The sequence below is a fragment of the Hippichthys cyanospilos genome, chromosome 19, assembly GCF_059441005.1.
Source record: "Hippichthys cyanospilos isolate Australia breed blue-spotted pipefish chromosome 19, RoL_Hcya_1.0, whole genome shotgun sequence".
In the NCBI taxonomy this organism is placed as follows: Eukaryota; Metazoa; Chordata; class Actinopteri; order Syngnathiformes; family Syngnathidae; genus Hippichthys; species Hippichthys cyanospilos.
In genome coordinates this window covers 7,744,983-7,759,233 of record NC_142387.1, presented here as the reverse complement: position 1 = coordinate 7,759,233, position 14,251 = coordinate 7,744,983, and the positions used below count along the sequence as shown (strand labels likewise).

Here is a 14,251-nt window from a genome sequence, read left to right as displayed (position 1 = left end):
TTTATCGGCAGTGATTAAACTGAGTTGACACTTTTGAAATGAACTTCTGCGAGTTCCAAAGAGCAGTCAACCAGGCGGCCAGTCCAATGATTGTGACTTCATATAGTTGCTCCAATGAAGAATTATGATTCAGGGGGTAACAAAATGGATTCCAACCCCTGATTGATGAATTAAATGTGAGAGAGAAATGTTTCCCCCAAGGCTTGTATTGTATTTTAGCTACCGCTTTTGCATGAAAGACGGTGAATTCATCTCAAACGTTAGCACTCTGCAATACAATCAACTTGATGAAAGCTGGCAATCAGAAGCATTTGTTTTTGGTTTGAAATTGTTTTTTTTTTTTCTTTTCTTTCTCAAATCTGGCACACTCTTTCTAGTGGGGCTTATTAACTCTTTGGAGTCTCATCAAGGCAGGACTCAAGCCTGTGGGCTTTAGCCTGATCTATATCTTCAGTCGTCAGCCGTCACTCTGGCGTCTTTGATGCAAGTGGACACGCTTATCTGATTGGTTCCTGTTAACAAGACTGTGGAGACAACAAGCCTTCTGATTGGACCTGGTCTGGGTTTTCTGCGGCTGTCACCCGCTTCCATGCAGGGCCTTGGGGGAGAACGGCAAAAAGAAGGAGCATGTGTGCTGTTGTTCGAGCCTCTATCAGTCTTGGACTTATCTCTGCACATGTTAGCCCTGGATCTATTTTTCCGGGCAAAGAGGGGGCACATAAACGACACGTTGACAAAGCTTCTCTTCATTTTGTGCCCGAAGTGAGCTACATTCTCTGTCTTTCTCTGTGGCAGCTGATTATGATGTCCATTCTCTCTTATCTGCCTGGCTCTGCTTGGCTCTGCTTGGCTTCTAATCAGTGGCCAGCACTCCACTGTGACTCCTCGTCCCTTTTCCACCCCAAGACCACCAACGAGCACTTTTTTTTTTCCCCTTTCCATTTTCTCTGGGAGCAGCACTCGTCTTTTAATTTGTTTGTCTTCTTGCTGACTCCTGGCAAAAATAACCTGACCAGTGTTTCCGATCAGTCAGCAATTCATTCATCCCGTAGTCTTTAACAATATAGCATTCCATTATAATCCTATGTTCATTATTCATGCCGTGATGTCACAGATGGAAAATTAAACTTGGCATCAGTAGATGCCTGCTCTGTAGATGTTGCTCTAACACCTTCATCTTTTTGGTCATTGCCCAACGTGGAACAGTATGGCACCTAATCAAGACTGTAGAACAGTGGTTTGCAAGCTTTTTTTCCCCCAATTATCTACTCAGTCAAATATAGATTTCAGCCCCTAACCAGTGCAAAGTATTTTTGGATTAAAAAGAAAGAGAGAGAAAGAGATTTGAGTAAAAAAGGAGTGCTGTGGTGAGCGTGTCTGTGGAATAAACTTATTTCTGGTTTATCTGCCGGAAAATTGCATTACCAAAGACGATGCAGAAAAATAAATGAAATAAAGGCATATGCCATATAGCAAACAGGTCTCTATAGCACAATGTAGCAAAATATTTGCTTATTTTTGATTTGATTGGCCTTTATTTTTAAAAGAGACAAGTAACCTTATGTGTTCCAGTTTCGGCTTGCCAGCAGATTAATGACAATGGTTCTAAAAATAAAATTAAGACATGCAATGTTTTAGCCACTATAGCAATGCCTTGCATTCCAGTTAGTTTGCTCTTAATTTAAAAAAAATAAGAAAAAGACTACATGTCCCATGTTTGTTGTGGTATCTCTTGACATACTTTTTTTCCAGCAACAAAAAATGACAAGGATCATATAGATCATATAACATCATCGTTTTCATTTCTGGCTTGTCTGCCAGAAAATTGCGGCACTAAAGAAATGTGAATCAAACTTGACAAGATAACGAAGTGTTTTTTCCATGTTCCTATTAAATCGCTTAATTTGAAAGGAGAGATGTAGTTACTGTCATGGCATTACAGGTCATTATATTAGATATGTTGATACCTACAGAAAGTCTTGAAATTGCACATATCCCATGAAGTCCTTTCACTGTATAAGTAAAATTAATAATTAATCATTATCAAAATTTACCTCCAATTTTTTATGCAAACTTGCTTCAAACAAACTAATCAATGGTGACCTAAACAGTACGTCTCACCTGTAACAAAAATTTTAAAAAGCAATTTTCTAAAAGGCATACCGTGTAGGACATCCCAATTGTGCGCCCAATGTTACTATTCTAATTTTGTAAGCTCCGTCATTATTTTAGAATCCCATTTCAGTCTAAGATCCATAAGTTCAAAGGAAGTGTGAACTGTCTGATGGGGAAGTGTGATTACGATTATAATTATTTTTGAGATTACAATTATAATTATTTTGATACCTACTGAAAGTTAATGTGATTATCTCTCCTGTAAATGAACACCCTGAAACCTGGACAATTATCTCTCATGATTGCATTATGCTATTACGGGCCAAGTGTCAACAGAAAAGATGGGCTATCTGGGAGTTTGTAATTCTGCACAGACAGCTGCAAGGAGTCATTTGCTGCACGTTGATTGAATTCAGATATACATACCCGCCCTCCATCTGCTCTTCACAACAATAGAAGATGTTTTGATGAGGGAGCAGTGAAAAGAAAAATCTATTCAGTGCGGATGAGAAAGTCAGAGAGCAACAGCATTCTATTTTTTTTTTTTTTTTTTTAACCACCGCAGTAACAATGCATACTGAAAAGGCAGTCTTTCAAACTTCCAAGACGAGTGACTTCAAAATAAAGTGCCCGGGAGTACGCTGTCCTCTATCCCCTTGCCTGAGTCGCCTTGGCTTGATTAAACATTTACAAATGTCTGCTGGTTATTTTTGGCTTCAAGTAACATTGACAGGAGAAGGACATTGAGTACACTGACAGGTGCCTAATTTTCATCATTGTGCTAATATGAAGGTGTAGCCTCATACGATATACAGTAAGTGTGTCATTACAAATTCCATTTTAGTTCACTAAAAGTTTCAAAATTTCCAATTTTATGAGGGTTTGCTTCCATAATACTGTATATCAGTTGTTTATTTCCCTTTCTGCAAAAAGAAAGCTATATATATATATATATATATATATATATATATATATATATATGCATATATATGTATATTGTGTGTGCAGTGTTGAGCAGCAGTTCTCAGTGTGCTCATGTGTTCGACCATGATGTGATTAATAGAGTTTATAATGGCACAAGTGTGAGGGTTGTCTGAGAGGAGTTATTGCGAGAATCAGAAGTTGTGTAGGCAGGTTGCCCAAGGTTTTCAATTGAAGTTCAAGGATCTCATGAATCAAGCCGTGCTGAACACATTTTTTGATATGTCAGTCAGTAAATATTACACTGTGCAAGCGTTGATATAATTTTAAATTTTAGAGGATTGTGTGAGGTTTGTCTGTTTCGCTCATGTTCAACCTGCATTGGCTGTTTACATTCATATGACAACAGAATTTGTGCCAGGGTTTTTTTTTTTGGTTTGTTTCGTGAAACAGTCTAAAGTGTTTAGCTTTGGATTTGGCATTACATAATTGTACACGATACACTTATATAGCATAACTATGTGATTGGTTTGCATGGTCGTATGGCTTATAAAAAGCGTGACAACTTCACTTTTCATCTGTTTTTGTAAGAGGGTGAAACTTGGCCTGTACATGGGTGGTTATTGTTCATCTGTACATTTGAATATAATGTTCAGTATCCTTGAGAATTGAAAGGTGATTGCACTTATCTTGTAATTGCACTATTTTATGATTGTTGCCCTAAACCATAGCTTTCGAACTCCAGTCCTCAAGGGCCGGCATCATGCATGTTATCTGGTTTTATATCTCCAACACAACTGATTAAAAAAAATTGCTCATTAGCAAGCTCTGCAGGAGCTTGAAAATGAGCCTCGTCATTTAATCACCCTCAGAGAGAGGGTTCGAAATCATCAGGGATACCTGCCCTCGAGGACTGGAGTTCGACACCTGTGCTCTAAACTAACCAGTAGTAATGGTATTGGGGAAAAAGATAACTATAATTTGTTGTAATAGATTCTAGAAAATGTTAGTGGCAGTCCTATCTATATTTTAAAACATAAGGTACCAAAGCATTTTATTAGCATTTCAAATCTTTACGAAACTTGTCAAACGCCATTCTACCCGAAAAAATGCAGTGAAGCTTATGTAACCCTAGGTTTACAGCTATATGTACAACACATATAGCTATCACATACGATAAAGAATTTACACAAGTAATTATTGTCATTTTAACCATCTGCATGTTTTGCTTCGCCATTTGTTGCCTTGCCTGAAGTGTGTACAATGTAGCCACATGGATGCCATTTGGTGGCTACCATCAAAAATGATGATGAGGATGATGACAAGTCCAGGGTAAAATAATGTCAGCTGACCCGTATTCTGATGGCACCAAGTGATGCGTCAGTTGGTGTTCACTGAAATTTGAAAATACAGAAACATATGCAGGGGTCCACTCTGTACCATGCTGAAGTGACAGTACGGTATATTTATTTCACATGTTAATCCCCTTATATTACATTGGCATTATTAGAAAAACATTCCCTGCGAAACGTCTGTCCTTTGTGTCATTGGTCCAGGCAAGGCCATTATCTCATTACATATGTCAACATTGTCATTTTTATGAATCTGATTACTTCATAAAACGCCAGAGGGCTGGGGCTTGGGTCCCAATGGACTTTCATGAACCTCTGCTAACATTATTTTCTAGTCCTTCCTGGCAGAGAGATCAGACATCGTTTCAGCCAGATAGCAGGTGAAAGGGATTTGGGGATTTTTTTTATTTTGTTTATTTTTTTTTTTCCCAGCTTTGATTCTTACGTTATGTCCGCTACAGTGTGTGCGATTATACCGTTACCAAATGATTTCCACTTTGTACCTGCACTATGGTCATCTGAAAATAAAAGAACAGGCATGTTAATGACTGCATATCATGCAACATCACATCAGGCCTCCATCAAAATTGAATTCTGCCGATAATGCTGAGCAAATGGGATTTGGGATGAGTAGAAACAAATAAGGTGGTCTATGAGTAGGATGTGGGAATTGGGTTAATCCGTCACTGAAAAATGGTGATTGTTTGAAATATGATTACTGTTATTAAAATACAGACATGGAAGAGCGAGAAAGCCTGGAGGGGATTCAAGGCCTGTGTCAAATGTGTCAGTCATTTGTGAGCGGCCATGTGGGAGGTGGGGCTTAGGATGTCAGAGGTCGTTTATGACCTAAGGTAATTGGGATGTGCTGCACCAGTGGAGGGAGCATGTTTTTGTGCGACTCCCCGACGAGGATGCAACATCTGGAACCTGTGAGCAGTCGGCTGGCTGCTGTTAAAATCCCTGTGGTGGGAGGTCAACCTTCACCCTGTTCTTCAACTGCCAGTATACTTAGGGTACCGTGTGCTGGATATCATCATATTTTTCTGACCATAAGGCAGACGGAATTATACAGCGCAGTTTCGATGAACAGGCCTATTTTATGGAAATTTCCATAAATAGGATAAACCCAGTTATACACGGTGAACCTTGTCATGAGGTTATAAGACACAATACTGCGCATTAAGGGAAACAACCCAGTACAGCAAATGTCATCATTCAACTTAAGTTCAACATCCATTTTTTTTAAATCTATTAAGATTGAATCTGAGTTGAAGGGACTACATATAACTACTCATTATTTGGACACCAACACAATTTCTATGTGATCACTGCGATCAGGATTATCATGCCATCGATTACCATTTAAGGTCAACAGACACTAACTACCATTTTTCAGGAATATGTAATGTTATGAGTACATGTGTAAAGGCATTTTCAGATGTTACTTCAACAATATTCTATGAGTAAACTTGAAAGTGGAGCTGTTTGCTACCTTCTTTGAGGTCAATAACTTCCTCTTCATCTTCCTCGTCTATTTCTTCTTGACGAGCAGACAAAGCATCCTTCACACTTGACCGGCCTTTACTAGTTACAATCTGAACACCTAAAACCAAGCTACTTTATTATTATTATTAATATTTTTATAATATTTTTTGTAGTGGCTGGTTATATTTTTAGATTAGAGGGCAATAGTACTTTTTGGGAAGTTATTTCCTTTATTTTTGGAAACTGAATGTGCTAATAGTGTCTTTATTGAAAGAGCGCTCACTACGAAATTGGTGTTTTTAAGCAAACAAATAGCATCAGCCATTCGGCCACTAGGTGGAGCACCAAAACTAGAAATGTAATCGACTGAGAAGCTGGTCTTTGCATATGTCCTTAAGAATTTTGTGTTATGATCTTTTTGCAATAATTGTGAGTTGTTTTTGTCACTTTTTTTTTTTTTTAGATTAAAAATCATTCCAAACTTGTGTTTTCTGGTGTCTTTCTCCAGTCCCACCATTGCAACACAGCATACATCTGTTTGAAAGGTCTGGCTAGAGTGGCACAAACATATTTCAGTTGACCTACCTGACTTGGTCGACTCCCTTCCACCTTACAGTGTAGCCATTTTTTTTCTTTCTTTTCTTCTTTTTTTTGTATGCAGGTTATTTCCAAAAATGTCTAACACTAATGTTATTCTTTATAGAATACAGGCCAAGATGCGCGAGCTCCGGGAGAAGCAGGCTAAGGAGCGGGAATATGCTGAAATTCAAGATATCATGGGCCCCTCCACGTTGAGCTCAGATGAAGAGCACACCTATGCCGGCATCGGGTCTTGGGACTCGTCAATGGACAGCGGTAGCATCGAGCCTTACGGCAGCTACCATCAGTACCACCTCCCTCAAGTTCCCCAGAGCCCTCATCCGCCCAGTCTTCCGGACAAAAACCCACCTCTAGAGGCAATCTATGCTCAGGTCAACAAGCCTCGTAACGGACGCCCCGCATCTTCAGACGGGTAAGTCAAAAGTTTATTATGAAGATTGAAATGTACGCATGCACTCGAGTCAGACAACCTAAGTTTATGCCTTTTGCTGAGCAATTTCTTTTATGCACATCTTGTCAATGACACATCTGTTTTGTGGTGGTACTTGCTCATTTTGCTTGTCACGGATAGAAAATACTGCACACTTGACAACCAGCAGATTTCAGCGGTGAGGTGAAACAACAGCGGGAATCTTTTATCTTAGTGTTAGAATGTAATATCATGTCTTTTTCCCTCATTATCCTTGGATCAGAGTTAATCCTCTCAGCCTTACACATTTTTTTTTTCAGTCATGCTCTGTTTGAGTTCATCTTTGTTTCGCTCACAGCTTCTGTGTTGAGCAAAGATTATTTTGGTGTGCCACCAATGCTAAACAGAGTTTAAGTTGTCATAACAATACATTCCAAATGGTACTTAAAAGACTGATTTGTAACTCATATTGTTGCACTCACATCTTTTAACCCAAATACAAGGAGACAACTTATTTGTGAATTGTGTGTGACTAATAACAAATCATATAAATCTGTAAAAGTCAATTGATATGAGTTTGAAAATGCATTTTAAAATGCAAATCTTGTACATACCGCTTCCCAACAGGAATGGATGCAGTGCCATAATGTGAGAGGGTTTTTCTATTTTTGTCTTTTTAATCAAATCTTATTTAACTATTAAACAACATTGTATGGCAGTTGTCAGTTGTACCAACTTGTTGTGGCTAATGAGTGTACTCCCATTATACATGTTCTGCTAAACTCGGAATATGACATTCACTACAGACATTCCGCTATTAAGGTCATACAGTATCCAAGGGCAGTTTAGCTTTCTATTGCAGTAGATTGGATCAAGCTAAACCCATCTAATTGACATCTGCTATTCGGTTCAGTAGCTTAGGGTGTGTGTGTGTGTGTGTGTCTCACCAGGACATAACAACTCAATAGTATGTGTATGAAATGCACAAGAATCATTCTCCATCCTTAGACTACCTAATGCCCCCGCCTCTATCCTATGTAAGTCAATTACAGCAGAAATGACATGATTTTTCTGGCCAAACTGATAACTAGTTCCATGCATGTGTCAATAACAGGTATGGCCCATCGGTTTAAAGATAGAAATATGTAACCTCAGGACAGAATTGGTATCTTGCAGTTATCTATTGGAAATATTTTTCCTCAAAGCCATTTTTTACCCTGCCAAGGCTAAAGATTTTTCGACAGTGATGGATATGATTCTATAAAATCTCAATTTAAGCCGCAGGAATACAGTCTTCCCTAAAAAGCAGCGTGGGTCTTACACAGAAAAAACATTTGGTTCTTTCCCTGCGAGAAGCCTAATTGTGTTTAGCGTATTCCGATTACATTCATTATTATTAATTCCATCTGACCATCTGGCTAATGTTTTTCTTTCTTTTTGCTCTCCTTTACAAATGTTTTTGAATTGAAATCCAAACACATTACACTAGTTATTACATCGTGTCTCAGAGTAATTGGTTTATTAAAGCAAATAACTCACAACCTGCCATATACGGTTTTGGTCTCCCGCTCTCCTATTTTTGTAGTTTTGTGCGGCAGTTAATTTCCATGGGTTTATTGAAGGACGAAAACCTCGCTATCGCCTGTTTATTATTTAATTTTAAACCATTTTTCCTCGAGGTCTGAGACGTAAAAATCCATGGCGCTATAGAATTACATTCGCAAAGGCCGAATTAACATCACATTATGTCTGTCTGTCTGTCTGTCTGTCTGTCTCTGTCCGTCCGTCCATCCATCCATCCATCCATCCATCCATCCATCCATCCATTTTTGTTGTAGCATAAATCCATCTATACATCCCTGTCAAACACGTTTCAAGATTCGAATGGAGCTTTCAAGTAAGTTAAACTATTTGGAAAAAACTAAGCCAGCATTTTTTTATTGTTACAGTACAAGTCATTGGCTTATTAATTGTCATTGCAGATTCACTCAGCCCGGAGGTTTTTCCTCCTTGCTCCATTTAACTAATTAGAGACACTTAGCAGACCCTTGGTTGAAGAGATTAGGTCCACATGCCTCCAATTGCCTGTTACTGTTTATTGTTGTTTTGCAATTTGGGCTCCTTTGTGTTTTACAGATGTACAGTGGTTTAATGTCGTTATAAAATAATTCACCCATGACTCACCCACAGTTTCTCAACTGCCCACTTGTTTAACCTTTTTAGATTAGAAGATGAGGTTGCAGCTGGATAAATAACCTCGACATACACAGTTCTGTCAAATAGACTTTTGCTAATGGTGCCATGATGGGAAGGTCACAATGACTGTAAAGATGAAATGAGTCAGACCATGTCATGTAAGCCTTCAGAGATATCAAACTCTAAAATTGTTCTCAGTTTGCCATATAAGGTTTTACTGTTCCTTCCTCATTTTAAAACAAGCACTCATTTGATAATTTAATAACAGCCCTACTGTGATTAAAGCTTGACACAATCTGTCATGTTTGGACAATTGTGTCATTAAAACTAAGGGATGCCAATAAAAATAAATCTCATATAGCGTGGCTATAAAGTTCCGTTTAAAGTCGTAACATGACTTTTGCTCTTTTTATTGTTGGATTTACATTTGTAAGTTGAAAACAAAAGGCAGTTGACGATGTTTTAGGAGTTTTTCTACACCTTGTTTATGAAAGGGGCTTGTTCTAGCGAAATCGAATGACCTCATTTCTAGACAGGCAGCTGAAAAGTTAACTACTCCATCTGCCAAAGGACCCCAGGGTTTGGGTGACTGGCACTGGATGGCGCGTTTGAGCACGACAACCTGACAGGTGCCAGCCTCCGAGGGATTTGAGGGAGGCGGGCGTGAAACAAAGCATCACCTTTTGAAAGTGTTATTTGATTGACTGCTGCTCCCATTACCCATCAGGATTCTAACACGACTCAGAGTGAGAGCGCTGCGGTGGTGGAAGGAAGCAGCGGGGCAAAGCAGGCAGGGAGAAAAAAAAAACATGTAGCCGATAGAGCTCAGCAGCGCAAAGCTTTTGAAGTCCCGAGAAACTCAGACGCTCCACAGAGCTGAGCAGGCAGGGGATGAGAGCGCAGGAACTCAAAGATCGACACTTAAAGAAAGACCCTTTTTTTTTTCCCTTCCACTCTAAAATACAGTCAAAACCTTGACTTGTACGGCCTTGAAATTTGATCACGAGGCAGCTAATGCATTTTCCGAAGAGGATAAAAGACCGGGCGTTCCATCTCTGGAGGACCGATAAAGTAAGGGTGTCCCTCCTGGAAGACAGTTTGGGTTCTCAGAGGCATTTTGCATTGAAACGGTTATCGCCCTTCATGGAAAAATAAATATAGCACTTTGTTCGCCCGCATTTGGACCACTAATGCAGCTAAATAATAAGAACATTTGATCTGTAATGCTCTACCTCAATCAGCTGCTTGCCGAGCCATTGTGAAGTCAACATTTGTTTTGTGTTCTCTTCTCATCCGTAGTTAGTTAATTAAGCCTACAATCAACAAGCCGCCTCTGTGATTTTTATTGTTTGTATTCCATTATTTTGTAATCAAAAGAAGATTAACGGTCCTTTTTGACGGCAACATCTGTAGCTTTGATTAAATTCTACCTCTCAATAATTTATTGGTAAACAAATTAATCTTTTACGACCCGCGCCTCTGTGTGTAGACTTAAATAACAGCTCATAAGTCTCTAATAACTTTTCATGTTGCTCCTCAAGGGAGTAAACACAAGTAGCATATTGAAACACTTTTCTTTAATGAGATATGCACCACAGTACTGTGGTGGAAACTAACTTTTTTTTTTTTCCAGGTTGCAGGGTAAATTTGTATATTTTGGAAACATTTTCCATTTTATTGATTACTAGAATTAACAATCTAAGACATTTATATTTGTCTCATCTGACGTGATAGGAAATTGATGTGCATGATGGCACATTGGAACATCAAGTTAGGGGCATATTTGGTTCCATGAGTTCATTTGTGACCTGGAATATTGAATAAATCAAGGTTGTTTCCCATTGAAATATATGGAATCGCAATGATTTATTACAGCCCTAAACTGTGTTACATTTACTTTATTTGAATCAGTGTGCGTTGAAAAATATATATAATGCAATTTAGAAATGTGAAATCACTGATGTTTCTAAAATTGTTTCATAAACAACTAACCCATTAATCAATTAGCCAACTACCAGGTTTAATAAGTGATTAAAATTGTCCAAATCCTCTGGTTTTAGCCTTTCAAAATTAATTACTCATTAATATTTGTATTACTTTATTGAAACAGACAGATGATTTTTGTGTTAATCAAAATAAGATATTTTACTTTTGAAGACAATGACTGACTGAATCATTTTCAAAAAGATTGGTGAGTGCATCAGTCAAATTTGTGTGATAGTTTCATTGTTGTTTATGTTATCATCAGTCAATCAAATAAAAAAATAATGGTTTGCAAAAAGTAACCTGGTGGGAGGCAAAACAAAAAGGTTCTGTCATTTTAGTCAATAAAATGCACTTGAGTATTTGATGAAATGAAAGAATAACTGATAGAATAATTGGTTTTAAAAATTTTCAGTAGTGACAGCCTTAGAAAAGGCACTATTAAAAATGAAATAGAATAAATTACATCCATATCCTGAGTACATCACTACCTGAATTAAATTTCAAATTTGTATAAATCAATAAAATGCTCTGATTTTGCACTTTCCCTCTGCACAGGAGGCCCAATGTAGCAAACTTATCACATGGTTCCTACACAGATAGCAACGTGTATCTCCGAGGCAAAGCAAGTGAATTATTTTCATGCTCTGTTTTCATTTTTCCTCCCACCCTTCTCTCCCGCTTGAGAGGGAGCCCCCCGTGGGATACATGTGATGAGATGGCGCACGCAGAAAGCAATTTCTCCTCCGTTTGTACCATTACGTTCATTTAAGAAAGCAAACAGCCTGCAAGCGGACCAACAAAGCGGGTTGGGGGAGGGTGGAGTGTGATGTATAGACCCACCTCTCCTTCAACTCAACATCAAGTGGATCAAGCTGATTAAGCTTGCATGTACAGTATGTGTTTTATCGATACTTCAGATGAAAAGCCTGCAAGACATGCAAGCGATACCTAATGAATTTTCACAAGATGATGAAAGCGAGCGAGAGGGGTGTTTGGTTATGAGCCTGGGTTCTTCTACTCGGGAATATGCGAAACGCTGATCGGGAAAGCTTTAAACCAACCCTGTGGCGATTGAAACCCGCTTTCCTGATCAACTTCTGGCGATCGGTGACTGCAAATAAACAGATAACCTACTTGCAGTGAATACTCAGGGGCCTCCGAATGTTTGACACTTTGACTTTTTCTGATGCTCTTTGAAGGAGCTTATCAAAATGGCTTGTTCCTGCACGTTAGGTCACAGAACGTAAATGAAGTAAAATAAAGTAAAATACACTATACTCCCAGGAGTGAGCAACCCTCTTGAAAATGAGCTCTTACTCTTTGGGCACTGATTAATTTGAGCCAGACACAAATCGGACTGATCTGATTAAGGGCTGTCAAACATTGGCTAAAAATGACAATCCAAACATTTGATATTTTCCCATTTTTTCAAATTTTTACTTTTATCTATTCTAACAATTTCCAAGAGTTCCATACAACTAGCACTGGTATCATTATTCACTGTGCATAAATCCCTACCCTAACGCTGTATCTTTAAATATGATGAAAATATGTCATTAAATCAAATGTGTTATTCGAATACCTAACATAAAAAAAAAGTTTAATTTTTACATGAAATGATTTGGTGAGTAATGCAAGGAAGTTGTGCAAAACATCAGTTTAGAAAAACAAAAATCATAAAATACATAGCGCAACATTAAATCAAATAATGTGTTAACTCTGAGTCCCAATCAAGTACGAGTAACTCAAACAAATATGACAAGAATAATTGCCGTCACAACTTCATTAATTGTACCCCGAATGCATTTTGTGAAACAAAGACGATTCTTATAATTGGAAATCTCCCAAACCTGACCTGTTTCTTCATTGAGACGAGCCCTTATGACGCATTCTAGTCCAAAACATACGGTGTACATTTGATCTGAAGAAAATAACCTTAGGATGTTTGCAAATGTGGGCCAAAGTTTGCATTCAGTAAGTGAAATCAAAGTAGTCCATTGAGAGAGACTAACATAATGTAGTATGCCTGATGGTTTACTTTGAGGTCACATTTGGCTTTTCACATGATAGATAACCCAATTTCATAAACTAATAACAGGTCCTCTCTGCTAGCATAGAATTGTTGCTTTCATCCTGCAAACAGGCGCTCCCATACAGCCCTTGCCAGAAATAGATCAGGTGAGGAAATTGACAGAGAACCGAAGCACCCTGAGCAGTCGGGAGCAAACACATGACACCCACGCCACCTCATCTGTCTTACCTTTCTCTCATTTCTATCTTTAGTTATGCTCGGTGGGAACACACACCTGCACGCGCTGTATTGTAACGCGTGACCTGAGTGGGTCACGGATGACATTAAACCTCTCTCTTTTAATTTGCGCACTGATATTATAGGTCGAGCTGTAAAATGGAAGAGAATGCTATCAAGGGTTATTATTATCGTGGGAGTGATTTTGCTTTGACACCAGTCAGCGTTGCCTATTGTTTGCCTACTATCAATATAAAAACGAAGACGTTGTACTGATCTATGAAATTGAAGTCATTTGAGTCGATTCCTACAACTAATGGTAATTATTCAGTGATAATAGATCCCTAGTTATTTACAGTGTTTCCTAAATGCTGGCCTGTGAGATCCAGCTTCCACTCAATATCCCGAACACAATTTTCTGAGGCGTGTCTCTGGGGTGCAACTGTATCAAGAAGTTCAAAGTCCATTCTAATTAATAGCTCAGCCAGTGTGTACAGGGCAAGTAATTGAATTTCCCTTCACCCACCGGGTTAGTGAGAGTGCACACACAAAACGCAGGAATAGTTTGCGCCGCTTTAAAAGCAGCGTCCATATTTCTACCTTTGACTGCACTGTTTTGAAAGAAGCCCATTACTCTGAATGTAAGGCAATTACATGGTACATTTTGGAGAATAATTGTCATGAAGCAAGGGCACAAAAAATGAATGATGGCTTTCTCTCGGCGGAGTGGATTGTGTGACATTTACAAAGTTGATCTCCTGTCAAAATAGTGTTTATATATTTCAAACACTAGTTAAAATAACCATCTGGTTTTAATGTCAATGTTGACGTTTTGGTTTTGACATGTCACCAGAAAATAAACCAGATCATACTGAAGCCTCGGGCTCTTCTATTTGTTTCCATTTAATACAGGCCCTACCGGGGCATTGATTTGGC

General features: G+C 38.5%; 1 protein-coding gene across 1 annotated transcript in view; it reads left to right on the top strand.

Moving 5' to 3' along the window:
- Positions 1 to 14,251, top strand: part of LOC148407777 (partitioning defective 3 homolog) — a 217,593-nt gene that overhangs the window by 157,092 nt on the left and 46,250 nt on the right. The window contains exon 21 of the mRNA XM_088402015.1: positions 6,580 to 6,888. Coding sequence (XP_088258141.1) covers positions 6,580 to 6,888 — 309 coding nt within the window. The remainder of the gene's footprint in view (positions 1 to 6,579; positions 6,889 to 14,251) is intronic.